This window comes from Hippocampus guttulatus, chromosome 1 (assembly GCF_054856545.1).
Source record: "Hippocampus guttulatus isolate MCC_2025c chromosome 1, RoL_Hgut_1.0, whole genome shotgun sequence".
Taxonomy (NCBI): Eukaryota; Metazoa; Chordata; class Actinopteri; order Syngnathiformes; family Syngnathidae; genus Hippocampus; species Hippocampus guttulatus.
In genome coordinates this window covers 11,682,521-11,700,292 of record NC_141261.1, presented here as the reverse complement: position 1 = coordinate 11,700,292, position 17,772 = coordinate 11,682,521, and the positions used below count along the sequence as shown (strand labels likewise).

Sequence of the window (17,772 nt, the reverse complement as noted above, 5' to 3'; positions counted from 1 at the left end):
AGCTGGAATAGGCTCTGCCTCCCCGTGACCCTGAACAGGATAAACGGTATAGAAAATGGACGAATGCTTGTAGAAAACAGGCAGTGTGTTGGATTGACGAATTCCCCATAATTCAAACACCCAAAGTTATGGACAGTTTCTAAAATTGTGGCTGCACTTGCAATCACTATACAGTAAATGGATTCCAGTTTATAGAGCAGTTCACGGTCAGTGCGCTGCATTGAATTTACTTTTCGTGAAAATATATTTACAGTGGTGTCCTCTCAACCCTGATACATAGTCGATGGCGTCCGCCTTGCAAATGGTGGCTTCGGTATCTCACGCGAGTTTCGGAATTTACAGTCTATGCAACTTGACCTTTACCTGATGAACACAGCAGTTTGAGTTTGGCCCATGACATAGATCCATACTGTATGTTGACTGCTCCAGTGTGAGCTTCCCATCAGCTATACAACTCAACATGTTGGTGTTTAATTGATTTCAAATGTTCATGCTTGTGATTCTGCATGCACGCTTGAGTCTATCTGAGATGCGAACGCATTTTTGGTGATTCATTGCTCACAGTGGCTTTCCAGCTTGGAGCGTGTCATGTGTTCTAAAATCAACATGCTGTCATTGTGGGGACCCACGTGCTCAAGGCATTGGCATGCTCTTTGGGTGTACAAGCATTTACAGCCGGCATGCTCGGATTCTGCAGTTATTAACCTGAATTAGTGGACACGAATAGCCGGGATACATGTTATTATTGGTGTTATGTATAATTAGCCTCACTTTGCCTCTTTGCATACATACACTCCTCCTTCATCAAGAAGGATTTGGAAAAGCCCCTTTCAATCCCCCTTCATCTTCATTCGTTGTTATGTTAAGACACTTTCCTGTTTTGTGACTGTGCTCCACTGTGTGTGTGTGTGTGTGTGTGTGTGTGTGTGTGTGTGTGTGTGTGTGTGTGTGTGTGTGTGTGTGTGTGTGTGTGTGTGTGAGAGTGGGCGTCAACACTTTTGGGATGAATTTAAACACAGACTGTGAGCCAGCTAACTCTGTCTCTCTCTCATAAATAGTCAAAAATGTGCACAGGCACACTCCAAAATGGTGCAAAAAGTCTTCCTAGAAGAGTGGAGCTTGTTAACCCTTTCAGGGACAGCGGTTACTACAGTGGGTAGCTTATCATGTTATCAGGTTACAGCTGCAAATTGTCAAGGCGTTATGGAATGAGATTGGTCATATGCCGCCATTAAGGTATTCAAAGTGGATTAAAATTGAGTTCAGGACAAGGTCTTCGTGTTTTTTTTGTTTTGTTTTTTTGTAAATGAGCACTTCTATGGTGGCAGGCTGAATGAACGAGCAGCTCAGAGTTCGAAGGTGCAACTGTATTTGCCCCATCAGAGGGTCACGATTCGAGTCCCCGCGGGCCCAAAAACAAAAAGTGCTATTTCGATGCTGGAAAGATGCTAGTTTGTTTCCCAACTACTGAAGAGTTGCCCGTGACCAAGGTGTTGACCCCACCTTTTTTTTTTTTTTTGCGTGCAGCATCTTTCTAACTCAAACAGCTCTCCTTTCTCCAGCATGTGTGTGTGATGTGATTCTCTATATGGGGTGCAAAACAAAACCAATTCAGCAGAGTGTAAGATGAATTTCCCCTCGAAAGATTAGGATCAGTAAATAACTACATAAATAAATGATCACAACGCTCAATCATATCACCGGGTTTATTGTTAGTAACAACCAATATCCCACAAATGTATGATGGAGTAGAAATGTGCCCGTTAGCGGTTTGATGAGGCTTTCAAGCATGTCCCTGGGAGATCAAGGAACAGCCGTACAGGTTCATGTAAGTGACAGGAAAAACACTTTTAGCAGGAACATTTTGGATCTGATGGCGGCACTGGAGGCTTTCACACATTTGGACAAAATAGCCTGTCTTTTTTTTTCCTGCTAGTGTGTGAAATGCAGAGGCGTGTCTACGTGGGCGGACATGTTCCATGTGTCTTTGGTTATTTGTAGCGCTGCCACCCCCACCCCAAAATTAATGAACGCTTGATATTTGTGCATGAACCATTGCAAATCTGGAGAACTGCACTGAAAGAAGAGGATTGGATAATTTAAGAACATGGTCTGATATCTGGGTTGAGGGTCACAAGGAAGCTGGAGGTTCGCCGACCTCACTTTAAGGTGCAAGTCAGTATGCAGCCGCCACTGATTACCTGTCAATCACTGGAATGACATATACTGCGGTGTCAAACTCAGGTCCCCGAGGGGCGGTACCATGCAAGTTTTAGATGTCTCCCTCCTGATTAAGTGAATCAGGCTCGCGCATTAGCACCTCCTCACAGTTATAGCGTGGTAGAAAGTCCAACAGCGCCAACATTTCATTTGAAATGAAATCGCAGTTTGTTTCCTTGCCTTAGCAAAGAAACCAAGAGTTTGAGCGATTGATATGATTTCACAGTTAATACTGCCTCCCTGAGGGCAACAATAACTATGATATATGGCCCATGTTTAAAATGAGTTTGACGCTTCTGGTTTAAGGTTTAAAAAAAAAAGTCTATGCTTGACCTGGTGGAAGAGACCCAGATAGCACAACAGGTCCACGTGCTTGATTATAATTCTTACATTGTATTCTCCTAATATCCACCCATCCATTTTCTGATCCGCTTTATCCTCACAAGGGCCGCCGGGCGTGCTGTAGCCTATCCCAGCCGTCTTTGGGCAGTAGGCGGGGGACACCCTGAACCGGTTGCCAGCCAATCGCAGGGGACATAGAGACGAACAACCATCCAGGCTCACACTCACATCTTGGGACAATTTTGAGTGTTCGATCAGCCTGCCATGCATGTTTTTGGAATGTGGGAGGAAACCGGAGTACCCGGAGAAAACCCACGCAGGCAAAGGGAGAACATGCAAACTCCACACAGGGAGGCCGGAGCTGGAATTGAACCTGGCCAACGCGCTAACCACTGGACCGCCCATTCTCCTAATATTTAAAAAATAATAATAAAATCTGTTCTGTGACTGAATTGTCATTTTGATGCTTCCAAGCGGCTTTCCCCCATCATAGTCCTCATTCTCATGAGCAACATATGGTGCCAAGGGCCTGTGGCCTTTCCTGTTGGTTCTTGGCCTCACTGACATGAGTTGTCGCGCTTCATGCCAGTGGTCTGGACAGTGCAGCGGAGTCGCACACGTGCACTGTAAATGATCTGGGAGAGCTCATCAACTTCAGGCCGTCCAGTATGCCAGATTAAGAACCGGGAGAACAATGCTGTATTGCAGCATCTGTACTGCATCTACAGTATTTCCTGCATGTGCAAATTCTCAGAAGAACTTATAACTACAAAATATATTTTGCCACTATTTCTAAGGAGTTATCGATCATGAAAACGTCTCACAAAACTCATCATACCACTAATTAATTTCCTTTTTAAAAAAAAATATCTGCAATGTCTTTTATTCCTAGCAGTTATTCAGTGCTGTTTTATGGACTGTATCACTCTCGAGTCAATTTTTTTTTTTAATGACCATATTTTTTATCGCCGTTTTATGAAACGACCTTGGGTGCTTTGCATTGAAAAAAATATTTATGATTACGATTAAGGCTTTGATCAAATACAGCAAAAATGTCACTGCAACAGACGCGTGGCTCCTTTTTTTTTTTGTGATGGCCTTCTGGATTGAATGAGTGAATAAATGGTTGCGAAACTGTGCAAAACACATCTCATAAAACAGTCGTGCGTTTTTGACAGCACATTCATTCAAAGGAATAACCCCAAAATAGCTAGAAGCATGAAACCCGCATCCCGCTTATAGTGTATTCCTCCTTAGCACAGTTTCAATCTTGCAATTTTGTGAAGAAGCTCATTCTCGGCTCAGCTTTTCCGTTCATGACTCACTCGACAACCAAGACGGCTCAGTCTTTTCGTCGTGCAAACTGTTTTCGTTTCGTGTCGCCGGAGTCCGTCTGCACCTCACTGTCTTCCTGCTAGTCATTTTGTGTGGCCGGCCGGTCGGGCCCCTTGAGGCAGGAAGGCCGTGGACAGATGGCAGCGCAGTTGCCAGGGGGGCAAGTGAGGAAGCGAGCTTGCGCGGCACTCAGTAAGGAAGCGAGGCATCCACTCAAGAACACAATGTGCAAGTGGAAAGGAGCGGCAAAGAAAGAGACTTTGGAGAAAGAAAATTAAGGTCGCTTGTCTGAACTTTATATATAATTATATATATTTATAACTCAATATTGTGAGTTATTTTTTGTTTTTTTGGATGGGCCAGAGGGCTTTAATGTTTGTTCGTTGCTTGTGATAAAATCACTTTCTCAATCCTCACTTCATGGCATAAACGAGTCAGGTTTCACAACTGGAGTTTGCACAGAAATTGGAACCAAGCTCGTCAAGACTGAGATAGCAAAGAGAATCAATGCCAATGGCATTCAGGATTTTGAACTAAAATAAAGGTATTGGCGGCCCGCTGGCCGACTGGTTAGCACAAATCGGCCTCATAGTGCAGAGGTGCAGGGTTTAATGCCAGCTCCGGCTTTCCTGTGTGGAGTTTTTATGTTCTGCCCGTACCTGCGTAGGTTTTCTCCGGGTACTAATGTGGGAGACATTACAGATTAACTGAATACTCTAAATCGTCCCCAGGTGTGAGCGTGGATGGTTGTTTGTCTTTGTGTGCTCTGTGATTGGCTGGCAACCGGTTCCAGGTGTCCCCCGCCTACTGCCCCAAGACGGCTGGGATAGGCTCCAGCACCCCCCGCGATCCCTGTGAGGATTAACAGTATCAGAAAATGGATGGATGGATAAAGGTATGGTATTGGGCAGAAAACAGACAAATATAGGGTTATTTGGTTTTTAATGAATCACGTTGATTAAAAAGAAAAGAAAAAAAAAGACTTGTACGTAATTGCCCAAGCATAGTTCATTTTTTTCCATATCGATTCTGTTAAAACCAAGCTTGTTTTTGAGTTTGAAGAAACCTGATATTGAAGTGTTTTGTTAAAACCCTATTTGAAAATGGACATGCGGATATGTACAATTCGTCCATCAAATGTAATAATGCAGAGGTTGGAGCGTGAAATATTTTAATCAATCTAAAAACATTTAGAAAAGGCCAAATTTTGTCCACCCTCACTTGCAAATACAATCTTACAATTATAATTTGGTGTGCGGTGCAAGTGCAGGGTGCGGGTGTGGTAATCGAATAGGTTGGGTCGAAAAAAAAATGAAGCCATTTGTCCTCTTTTAATGAATCATATTATGTGCAAAATCAAACAACCAAAAAGTACATTGCCTCCAACAACATTAATTAGGACATTTTATTTCTGGCGACGCTCAATCCGACTGCAGTGAGCAAAAGGCGTGCCGACCACTCATGCTAGTTCTGTTCAACTACATGAGCATTGTGGACCACATGGGAGAAAGAAACATGACGAGTACGACTCATAAGCCTGACATTTTGTAACCCCCCCCCCCCCCCCCCCGATTCCCCCTTTGCCCTTTTAGATCAGCAGCATGAGGCAATTGTTACAATTTGTGTTTGTCATATTGGAAACTCGAGGTAAATCGACCGAGAATCCTTTTCCCGTTTGTGTGCTGGTCCTCGAATATGGCGCCGGAAACTAACTATTGTGGGTAAAATTACATCAGCGAAAAGGGTCTACATCAGACCGTTCTCCACTTCCAGGTGAGGAGCATATTTCGTAAGCAACATGATTTCCGCTTCACTTGGCTCAGAGCTTTTTCAAGAGGACTTGTGAACTCGTGCGGGCCCCACAAGTGTGAGGGACAAGTTCGAACGAGAGCTTTACTTACACTAAAGTACAGATGAAAGCAATGAATGACTCCATCTCGGCCAGACACCACGCCAGCTCGACTGCGGCCACGGCATCTTGTTTTGATCCGAACAGTCAAATAGATTGCCGTCGCTTGCCTCACCGTCTGGATGCTTGCACGCAAGAGGGTCGAATTCTCTCAAAGGTGCCGACGAGCTGTTTCAGCGGGGTGTGGTGGCTCACTCAGCATCTTCGGTCTTGAATTTCTGACGAATACATTAGCATATTGATGACTTCATTTCATTCCGATTTTTTTTTCTTATTTAGTTTTCGCTGTGCCAAAGCTGCCTAACATGGAGTTTATAAAGTGTTATTTTCCATTTACAAGTTATATTTCCCGTTTTATATGATTATTTTTACAGTGGAACCACCTAATCGATCCTGCAGGTCTTTTAGTGAGCCGACGATTGATACGGAGTTGATTAATCCAGTTTGCTTCAGCGGATTAATTAGACGAGTGTATCATTGCCACGTGGTGTCTGATCATGTTAAACTGAAAGCGCATTTCATTAGCTCCTGATTGGGCGGCAAAGAGAAATTTCCTTGTGCTCGCATATGTTTCCACCTAATTGCAGTTCTCCTGTCTTTTTCTGTGAACAAAACTCCCCCTCTCTGAAAGAAGGGCTTGATATGCATTACGAAGAGCTGAGCCCTGATTGGACGAGCTCACATTCTCTGGCCATCTCTTCCGGGTAGCAACAGCCCCCCCCCCTTCCTTCCTCCCTCCTTCTCACTGGAACCCCACTTCCTAGCACCCCCTTCCATCCCTCTTTCCGCCTTCAAAAGGGAGCCCGTATCTCATCCTCCATGTGGCATCTCTCCCCACCCTCCATCCTTTCCCACAATGCACCCGGTGCGCGGCCGCCGCCGTCGTTAGATGTGGCAGTATCCACGTGTGCCTCCTCCTCTCCTTCTAAGCTGACTCGCTCAATCCCGCCAGCTCCCACTGCTGCAGCAGCATCTGGATGTGGTCGTCATGGCAACAGCAGTGGGCCTGACCCCACCTCCTCTCCCCTTTCCACACACACACACACATGCACACACGCACACACACACTCGCAAAGACAACGCCTTTACCCCTCCTCCCACTTGCTCCTCCCTCTTCTTTTTTGCACTCTTTTGTGCATTTTCCTTCAAGATTGACCTGGATTCAGCTCGCGGCGCCAAGCGGCATGTGGTACGTGCAAGCAAGATGAGGGCACGAGTGACACGGGCGAGGCCTGTGACCTTTTGTGGGTCACTTTACAAGCTCACCTGAACAAAAATCCCCCCTCCCCCGCCAATCCTAAATCATCCTCCTTCCTCTTTGTACTCTCCTCTGACCTGATTAATCACCCAACATCTTCCTACCAACATGCTGTCAATGTAAAGACGCAAGGCAAGGAGGCCCCCCTCACCATCCTCAAATGTACTCTGCACCACAATCACAAATCATCCTCTCCTCAGTTGAATATTTGAACAAAGAAATCAGCCTCCAGGTGGCAATAATATTTTTTTCCCCTTCTTGTTGACATATATGCATTTATTACATTTTTGGTACAGTTCCATACTTTCTTGACTGTGAGAGTTCCAAGTCGTTTTGATGTTGAAAAAGGGCTTTGTGTGTTCAGAATAAGAATGCCAGCACAAAACAATGAAGCAAGGGCACAAATACTGTCAGGTAAATAAATCCCAGTACTTTCATGTTTCATATTTGCATTTGATCATTTTTGAAATGTTGAAGATCAGCCAACCGGGGAGAACATGCAAACTCCACACAGGAAGGCCGGAGCCAGAATTGAACCCTGAACCTCTGCACTCCGAGGTTGCCGTGCTAACCAGTCGACCACATGTTGGATATCATGCCTAATCTATCTATCTAATTGCATCACGGGGATAAATAACGTTTTCTGAATCTGAATCATTGCTGTCAAATTCATAATCGATTTATCATTTTAATTGAGATGCTTTATTATTACCATCAAGCCCTGATTATTATCATTTCCGTATTTTCAGGCACCATATTAAAAGTTACAGGGTGCTATTTCTGTATTTCTGAACCCAACCAGTTTACATGTGCATTCCTCAAACCCTTCATTAGTGAAAAATAAAAATAAGATTTTTTTGAAAATAAATTCAACACATAAAAAAAACTGAAAAACAGTAAATAAAATTTCAAGACATAAGTATAAGTTGTTTTTAATTGTGCACAAAATGAACCGTGCATGAAGTACGATCACAACAGCCTCACGTTGACTACGGAGCGAACTAAATTTCCCGCAGCACTGATTGGACAAGCAATGTAATGTGGTCGTCTGCAGCCAGTGACGGCTGTCTTAAACTCCACGGCAGAGGCTCCGTCGAACCACTGAGACTGATTCACCGAACCCCTGGGGTTCGATCGAACCCAGGTTAAAAACCACTGCTCTAACCTTTGCACACTTCTTGTGATCAGCAGATGTGCTGGACCAGCAGAGAGTGCTCAGGACAGGCTGCCTCGTGAGCGGCGTCCACACTCCCCCCATTAGACGGAACAGCAAGCTGGCTACACTGGGCCGCATCTTCAAGCCCTGGAAGTGGAGGAAAAAGAAAAATGAAAAGCTAAAACAGAGTTCCACAGGTACGCTATACGCATTGCTGTTACTTTCTTCAAGAGTAAAGTCAAATAAGACATAAAACACAAGACTGAGATGATCACCTCCGGTTCCCGCTTGTCTCCGTGAACAGATGTAGCATTATCCAGTGGCCTTCTCTACCACAACCCAAACTCCTCCAGCCAGGGTTGCTGTTCAGACGGAACACTCCTGCTTGGCGGTTTCGGGGGACCTTTGAACTCAAACCTCACTGTCAGCAGTGTGGAATACCTCGGGCCAGAGGAGGAACATCCCCTCGCAGGTAGATTAATTCCTCAGCTACAGTCCACCGAATGTTGACGTTTTTGGGTTAAAGTGGGGCGTGGCCACCTTCCTTATACCTCCGAAACAATTGGGTCAGTCTTCACATAACGGGCATTGTTGGAAAAAGGAATTCAACAAAGCTTCCAAACGTGTAATCCTTTGGAAGATTGGCGCATAATTAAGCAAATTTGCCTTTTGAGCTCTAATTGGATGTTGAAATTGAAAATTTTCTACAAAACAAAGTTTTAGAGATGCATTTGTAAATTGAGGGGTTCGTTGTTTTTAGTGGCTAGCTCTACTTTAGGAACGGCAAAAGGAGAGATGGAATCCTTTAAATACAGTTTGATTAAAAGGGGGGAAAAAAGACGTCTGCACCGCAGCACGTTCGAGAACACAACTCTCCTCGTAAACTAAAATCACTTCCTGCTTCTCTTCAACAGCCAATCAACATAAAAACATGTCTAAGCAATTATTAAACAACAGTACATAATTTAGGTATTCTTAACATGAAATAATATGATGCTCAAACATAAAATGACAATAATTAATAATATAACATAAGCTTACACATGTTTTTTTTTAGCCACAATAAGAAGTCAAACTATATATACCCTCAGGTATTCATTGAAAGTTGAACATTTATTGAGTATTGTTGTTTCGCAATTCTCAAAGATGAAAGACAGTCCCATTTTGATGAATTGCCCAGCTACAATCAGCAGTGATTGAGACTGCAGTAATCGACCCAATAAATGCCCCAAAACATGTGGAAATAGCACAAGAAATATTAAGACTGCACCGACCCCACGGCAACTTGATGTTTTTGCACTGTGCTGTCAATGTTGAATTGTACTCACCAGTAGACGGCAGCAAAGACAACCAAATGATAGTCTGGAGTCAAGAAGGTGGGGTTGTATCTGCAAAGCATGCATGATATCAGTAGGGCTCAGCTGGTTCCAAGATGGGACGCACATCATCCACAGTTTGAGGTCAAACTGTGCTAAATGTGGAATTAAAATGTGATTTAAAAAACCCTCAAAACATTATCCTCCACCTGTTTTTGATTTTCCGCCTGTCCTCATTGGGGTGGTGGGTGAGCTGTAACCTATACCAGCTGACTTTGAGCAGGAAAGGAAACTTGGCACAAGGGCGAAATGGTGGCCTACGTGTTAGCACAGCCGCCTCACAGTTCAGAGGTTGTCGCTTTTTACAGTATCTGGGCTACACCCTTCCTGTGTGAAACTTGCATGTTTTCCTGGTGCTTGCGCCACATTTTCTCCGGGAACACGGACGGGTTTGGTCTCACATTCCAAAAACATGCATGTTAGGTGAAAAATTCGAAATTGTGTGAATGTGAGAATGAACGCTCGCTTAGGGATGCTTAGATGCGTACACGTGCCCGAGACAGCATTCAGTCTTCACGCTCAAAGTCAACTGGCATACCCGGTAGGTTCCAACACACTTGCGACCCAAATCTACATACTGTATACTGTACATCCATCCATTTTCCGAACCGCATGATCCTTCACTAGGGTCGCGGGGGGTGCTGGAGCCTATCCCAGCCATCTCCGGGCAGTAGGCGGGGGACACCCTGAATCAGTTGCCAGCCAATCGCAGGGCACACAGAGACGAACAACCATCCACGCTCACATTCACACCTAGGGACAATTTAGAGCGTCCAATCAGCCTGACAAGCATGTTTTTGGAATGTGGGAGGAAACCGGAGCACCCGGAGAAAACCCACGCAGGCCCGGGGAGAACATGCAAACTCCACACAGGGAGGCCGGAGCTGGAATCGAACCCGGTACCTCTGCACTGTGAAGCCGACGTGCTAACCACTGGACTACCGGGCCGCCTGTATACTGTACATACATTTTTTATACAGTATATATACACACACACATATACAGTATATGGCGGCCCGGTCCAGTGGTTAGCGCGTAGACCTCACAGTGCAGAGGTACCAGGTTCAATTCCAGCTCCAGCCTCCCTGTGTGGAGTTGCATGTTCTCCCCGGGCCTGCGTGGGTTTTCTACGGGTACTCTGGTTTCCTCCCACATTCCATAAACATGCGTGGCAGGTTAATGAGACACTCTAAATTATCCCTCGGTGTGAGTGTGAGCGTCGATGGTTCTTCGTCTCTGTGTGCCCTGCGATTGGCTGGCAATCGGTTCAGAGTGTCCCCCGCCTACTGCCCGAAGACAGCTGGGATGGGCTCTAGCACCCTTGTGAGGATGAAGCTGATTGGAAAATGGATGGAGATATGTATACAGTATGTGTGTGTGTGTGTGTGTGTGTTCTAAAATGGGGAAAAAATGGATGTTTGACATTGGTTGGTCCAAACTCAGAAAGGAAATAGTTGAATGTTTCCAATTTGTTTTCGTTTGCACTTTGGGCTGAGCCAACCCACCAGTTTAAAAACACGATGTGAACACTATATGTTACTCACATATGCGCCAAAATAACTGCATGAACCATTCCCCCCCGCCTCCCCCATATTTGCATCTCCAAGTGGTCACCCCCTTCCAGGACTGCGAGCGTCTGGAGGAAACTGTAAATGCAGCACTAAAAGATGCGGAAGGAGATCCAGAGGCGCACCTCATCGTCGATGTATCCGATGGCCTGCAGGACATTAGAGAGCGAATGGAAGAAAGACCAGAGGAGGACATCGCTCCAGGAACGTCTCCGCCACAAGTACCTCCAAAACCTTTGCCACAGCTCATGACCGCAGACGGTGAGCATTGAGATATTTTGGACACTGTCATATTGAACTTGAGGGGACACTTTGGCCGTATAATTCTGCCAGTGCGCAAAGCAGAGTCTGTCATGCCATGTTTGCATGTCTGGATCAGCTTGGTCCTGACCTCTACCTCCATTGCAAACTTTTGTAGGTGAGCTTGGAAAAATGCAATCAAACATGTTAGAGAAAGTCCTTAGAGAACCTTGGAAGTTGTCATGATTTCAAGTTGTATTTTGGGCTGCGGCGGGGGTCATGACGTTCAGGTATGTCTATATGGACCAATATTTGATTCAAATTAGTCATGTAAAAATATGATGTAATATGTCTTTTTTCACTTCTTTACTCCCGACAACTGATTATGATGAAATAAAAATAATGCTAGTCAAAAAAATAGGCAACACAGTGGTCGTGATCAGTAGTCAGCCTCAGGGCGATGTGGTTCGGGGTCAGTCTCTTGGTTTTTGGCTTCCTGTGTCGTCTGTGGAATGTTGTCCACAGGGCCTTGCATGGGTTTCCTTCCCAAAAGCATGCATCTTAGGTTCATTGAGGACTCCAATTTGTCCAAGGCTTGAATGTGAATGGATGTTTAATAAGTGATTGGTTGGTGACGAGTCTAGGGCGTAGCCCACCTCTCACCAAAAGGCAGTCGGGAGAGACTCCAGGGAGCTCAACTGTGACCCGAATGAGTATAAGCATCATAGAACATGGACAGATGGACCTTGAGTGTTTTGAAAGGCGCTTATAAATGAAATGTATTATTATTATTATTATTATTAGTGGGCGGCCCGGTAGTCCAGTGGTTAGCACGTCGGCTTCACAGTGCAGAGGTACCGGGTTCGATTCCAGCTCCGGCCTCCCTGTGTGGAGTTTGCATGTTCTCCCCGGGCCTGCGTGGGTTTTCTCCGGGTGCTCCGGTTTCCTCCCACATTCCAAAAACATGCATGGCAGGCTGATTGGACGCTCTAAATTGTCCCTAGGTGTGAGTGTGGGCGTGGATGGTTGTTCGTCTCTGTGTGCCCTGCGATTGGCTGGCAACTGATTCAGGGTGTCCCCCGCCTACTGCCCGAAGACGGCTGGGATAGGCTCCAGCACCCCCCGCGACCCTAGTGAGGATCAAGCGGTTCGGAAAATGGATGGATGGATGGATTATTATTAGTCTTTTTTTTTCTTGCAGATTCAGGCCCCTTGTCACTCCCTCCTCACCATCCCAACTCCTACCACCCCAAGGAGCCTCCACATCGGACGCCAGAAAGTCTGGTACCCATCACCCTTCCCCTACGAGGGCCCCTGGCCAACTCCTCAGGGTCGCCTCACCTTGGCAATATGATTCATCCACCTATGCCCCCTAGTTGTATCATGGAGGAACTACAAAGAGCGTTCGCCATCAAGAACAGGCAGGAGAGGTGAGCCTCCACGCATTTGCTTACAAAAAACAGAGATCACGTTGTGGGCGAGGCTTTTTCGGGTCATGTGTCAAACTTTTCATTTGTATTTCTGCAAACTATTTATAGACGAGGTCGTTTTTTAAAATCCAGATCTCTCTGTAGTGGTGTGAACTTTTTCTTGACAATTCTCTTCCTGTGGTTGTGCGTCCATGCAGTGTGCATGAAGTGTGTGAGCAGGGCTCATCACCCCCGCGGCTGTGGTGCTCGGATGGCCGCCTTTCTCGCTCTTGCAGCTCAGAGAACCAACACACGTCGCTGGCGGGCATCTGCTTCGGAGGCGGCGGTGGCTCCGACTGGCCCAAGAAGGAGGCGGAGGAGAACAAGGAGAACGTGCGGCTGGACCAGTGCTTCTCCAACACATCAGGCCTCCCCACCGACCTGGATGGATGGAACGACTCGGTCATCTCTGGTGGGTCATGTGCTTCGTCACAGATCCCTAAAAACCCAAAGAGCGCTCCACAGCGTTGAACTGAGACTGAGTGTTTCTTTTGCTATTGTGACTGCTCAGTGTTTTGAGGCAAGTGGTGGCAAATAACTTCATCCCAAATCTGTCAAATATGTAAAGCAACCTCCAAAGCGGAACACAACATGTTCCATGACACTGGTTGAGTCCCAAGGTGTTCTGAATTGTAACAATGAAAAAAAAAAACATTCATTTTGACCCCCCCCGCCCCCCTGCCCACACACACACCCACACACTCAGGGAGACACACACACACACACACACATACACACACAGAAACAGTGGGCTCTACCAGATGACCTCCCACCTCAATAATGGACTACCATTAAATCAAGGTTCCTCTGAAATACGGAAATAATGATGACCGTGTCCTAATTTATGCACAAACATGTATGAATAGCAAAAAGGTGAGCACGGGTTAATTGCACTCTTTGTCATCTAGTGGAAGACGGTCTAATTGTTCCACATACATTTTTATTTTTTATGCAGGCACACTTCCTCGCAGGTTAAGGAAGGAGTTACTGGCTGTCAAACTACGAAACAGGCCCACCAAGCAGGAGCTGGAGGATCGGAACATCTTCCCGGCAAGGAGTGACCAGGAGCGGCAAGAAATACGGCAGCAGATTGAGATGAAGCTTGCTAAGTAAGCAATTGTTTTTTTTTCTTTCCTCCTTGCAATGAAACAGTGATTTACTTACCCAGTAATCACTGATGGCAAATTAGGTCTGAAACAAACATGGATAGGCCATAAAAAGAGTCTCTGATGGTATTTGCTGTCATGCTGCTTTTCTTTTGTTGTTGCTTTTTTAACTTGCCAATCACTCCTATATCGAGTAATCATAAGGGGTTGTGTATAGTAATTAAAGAGGGGCCCCACACCAAGCGACTAGTAAATTCCATAGACAGGTGACTCAACGTCGCTACACATGCACATTAGTTGTCGAAGGTGACCGGACTCACCCCAACCATTCTCCAGCTCCACAAGGTTGATATTGTGTGAGTGTCCCTTATGCACGAGACTGTACCATTTGCACTCTGGGGAGGGGCACGGGGGGTCAGTTCCACTGAGCTCGTCAACAAGAGAAATAAACCGCTACAGCTCCATTCTATTCCGATGTTCAGCAAAATATAATGCGTTCTTGGGAAGTGTTTCATGGAAATTCAAACTAATGAAAAAAAATGTGCAAAAGTGATGAAAACAAGAGCCCTTATGTCACAAGTTTCCCCAAAAGTGGCTTCTGCTGCACTCAAAATGATTCAACCGCTTTTCGATTGGTTATGTAAAATATATGAACTCTGTATCGTGACTCTCTTGTAAAATAGTTAGTTTGTAAATTTGCAAATAAACAAAGTGGACCCCAATTATTTGCAGCGTTAGTGAAAGCAAAATGTGAGTATGCGTGTGTAATTGAGGCCCATTGTGCATTTTTTTAACCCGAAAAATTATTCAAAAAACACTCAAAAACCTCCAATACACGATTTCTCCAAAAACATGGAGAAGGGACCCTCTCAAAAAATACATATGTAAAAATACAGAAAAAAAATCCCCCAATAGGTGAATTGGCGGGTGCCCAACCGCAAGTATCTGGGGGTCTCCTGTTTTATCTCCAATGGTGTTGAATTATTTGGGGTGACGTGGTTTCCTGCAAACTGATAGATTACCGGCTTTCCGCAATTGTCTTTCACACTGCTGCTCTGTTACACGACAGCTCGTCCCTTGCAGGCCACGAAATTCATGTGTGCCTTTCACATTGAACAGTGAAAAAGCTGGATTAAAAACAAGCTCAGACCTATGAAGTGGCTGGTGACCCTGTGCCGAAAGGAACAGGCATTTTCTTTGTTTTTTTTTTTCTTTTGAAATCAAAATGTACTTGATAAACGGATCACTGTTCTGTACTAGGGCGGCCCGGTAGTCCAGTGGTTAGCACGTCGGCTCCACAGTGCAGAGGTACCGGGTTCGATTCCAGCTCCGGCCTCCCTGTGTGGGGTTTGCATGTTCTCCCCGGGCCTGCGTGGGTTTTCTCCGGGTGCTCCGGTTTCCTCCCACATTCCAAAAACATGCATGTCAGGCTGATTGGACGCTCTAAATTGTCCCTAGGTGTGAGTGTGGGCGTGGATGGTTGTTCGTCTCTGTGTGCCCTGCGATTGGCTGGCAACTGATTCAGGGTGTCCCCCGCCTACTGCCCGGAGTTGGCTGGGATAGGCTCCAGCACCCCCCGCGACCCTAGTGAGGATCAAGCGGTTCGGAAAATGGATGGATGGATGGATGTTCTGTACTAAATATAGAATATCAAGGCAAAGCAAGGCGGCTTCATTTATATTGCGTATTTCATAAATAAGCTAATTCAATGTGCTTAACGTCATTCAAAGTACATTTGAAATCCTTGACAAACAAAAGAAAGACATTTCCGAGCAGAGGAAATAAAAAGGATCTGACTGAAATTACTAAAAGAATGTACAGTGCAAGAAAAAGATTTTGGAAAATTGACTTTAAAAGACCTCAATCATACAAGTAGCTATGGGGGAGGAAAAACACCGATTTTTTAAAAACCTGGATTTAATTCACAACTCCAATCGAAGCACTGCATCGTCTCAGTAAGGCAACGAGATGCCACTCACTGTCTGTTCATAACGCGAAGAATGTTTTGTTCCTCTACAAATCATTATGGCAGTCGGCTTTTCTGTTGGACGACGGTGTGAAAGCTGGATTGTGAACAAACAAAAATGATTTAGCAATGATATCCGAGCGAGCAATCCATCTCCGCTACAGGTACAGACAGAGCGCGCCTCCGGGGCATCGCTTTGTACAAGATGCGCTGACTCACATCGGCAAGCGCCTACATGCCGGGATAACACAGTCGGGGGACGCAACGTCCAAATTGTACAACGGCGGTGATCTCCTCTGTGAATTGGTCACAAGACCAAGCTTTCTTTAGCACCCGCGTAACAAACACGAGGCACGCCACTAAATGTGTTGCATAAGCAGACGTGCGAGAACTTACAGTTAAGCACAAAGAGGCTTCCACTCTTCCCGGGAAAAACAAAACATTGTTGTGCCTTGCCTCAGAGACTACTAAGAATACTGCGCCACCACATCTATTCTTAGACCTGTTAGGAGACCATTCTAAATTTGAGTTAGAAGAAAATGTCTTTTCTCACTTGCTTACAAACATCTTAAATGATGGCAGCGGTGATTTGAAGGCACTGAGGTTCCACTTGTAGCATGGCAGTGAGAGAGGCTGCATGCTACGTGAGAACCTCCGCTCCAGACCGCAGCATGTGGCAGGCTACTTGGATTTCGAGCTAGCATTAATGAACTCAGAAAGATCAACTGAGATTCCACTTGTCTTTTTATGTGCTCAATTACTGATGAACAGTGTAGGGATTTATTTCTTTTTTTGGCTTGGAATCAGTTCTTTTGTGCGCTTCCCCAAAATATATTGTTACACCAGTATCTGTATAAATTGTAATAAGGAACATCAAGCGATTCATCTGTTTGTATTTTTTTACTCCTTGTCCTCTGCGCTGGGTGAGCTGGAGTCTATTCTGTCTGATTTTGGGCAAGAACTGGGTCACACCTTGGACTGGTCACCGGCCACTGACAGGACACGTGTACACAATCGACCATTTGTTCTCACATTCACACCAAAGATGGGGTGAGGCTCCGGGTTGGAATCAGGAGTTGGCATGTTCTTCCCGTGCCTCCGTGAGCCAGTCAAATGTTCGATTTAATTGAAGACTCAAAATTACTCATGGCTGTGCATTTGAGTGTGCAACAGCATTAGCTGGTGTCTGGTCCAGGATGTATTAGGATAGGCTCCAGCTCATCCATGACGAATGAGTACAGCCATTGAATGGATGGACAGCATATGTTTTTCATTGAGAGAACATTTGTGGTTTTTCTCCCTCTAAGTGAGGCATTTCAACTGACCAAAGACTACGTGGTTTTTACATCCTCTACTGTTGGCACAAAGCCATTTGGGAGGGAAATCCTGGCAACAGAGAGCTCACGAGTGGTCAAAAGGGGGGTTCTTGTTGTCCTTCATTTGCCCTGGGAATCCACGGCGAATGCCAAAACAATCCATCACACACATCTGACAGCAATTATATCATGACTTCCTCTTGATTCTTATCCATGGCTTAGCATGAAGAGCTGCCGCTGCATTTGCTGCACATCCAGCGGAAAAATGTCATCGGGCCTCATGGAAAGCGATGCCGCTCGATCCATACGGGTACACTTACTCGATGGCCTTTCTATTTTTAGAGACTCCCCGCTTCGTGACTGCAGTCACAGACAGCCTTTTCTATTCTTAGCTTCGGTTTGCTCAATAATGCATCTCCACACGCTCCTTACGAATGTGCCACAGAGTTAGATTCATTGAAATGAATTGTGAGGGGGGAAAAGGAATAAAGCAAGTGCACAGTAGGCAGTG

The 17,772-nt window shown here is 45.5% G+C and overlaps 1 protein-coding gene across 2 annotated transcripts in view; it reads left to right on the top strand.

Moving 5' to 3' along the window:
• The window catches only part of phactr3a (phosphatase and actin regulator 3a), a 32,547-nt gene that overhangs the window by 9,207 nt on the left and 5,568 nt on the right, over nt 1–17,772 (top strand). Inside the window, exons 2-7 of one of the 2 annotated variants that reach the window (XM_086109748.1) lie at nt 8,256–8,417; nt 8,525–8,692; nt 11,204–11,425; nt 12,606–12,834; nt 13,032–13,285; nt 13,829–13,982. In XM_086109748.1, the coding sequence (XP_085965874.1) occupies nt 8,256–8,417; nt 8,525–8,692; nt 11,204–11,425; nt 12,606–12,834; nt 13,032–13,285; nt 13,829–13,982 (1,189 nt within the window). Of the gene's footprint in view, nt 1–8,252; nt 8,418–8,524; nt 8,693–11,203; nt 11,426–12,605; nt 12,835–13,031; nt 13,286–13,828; nt 13,983–17,772 lie in introns of both variants that reach the window. The other variant, XM_086109741.1, reaches the window with a different exon arrangement.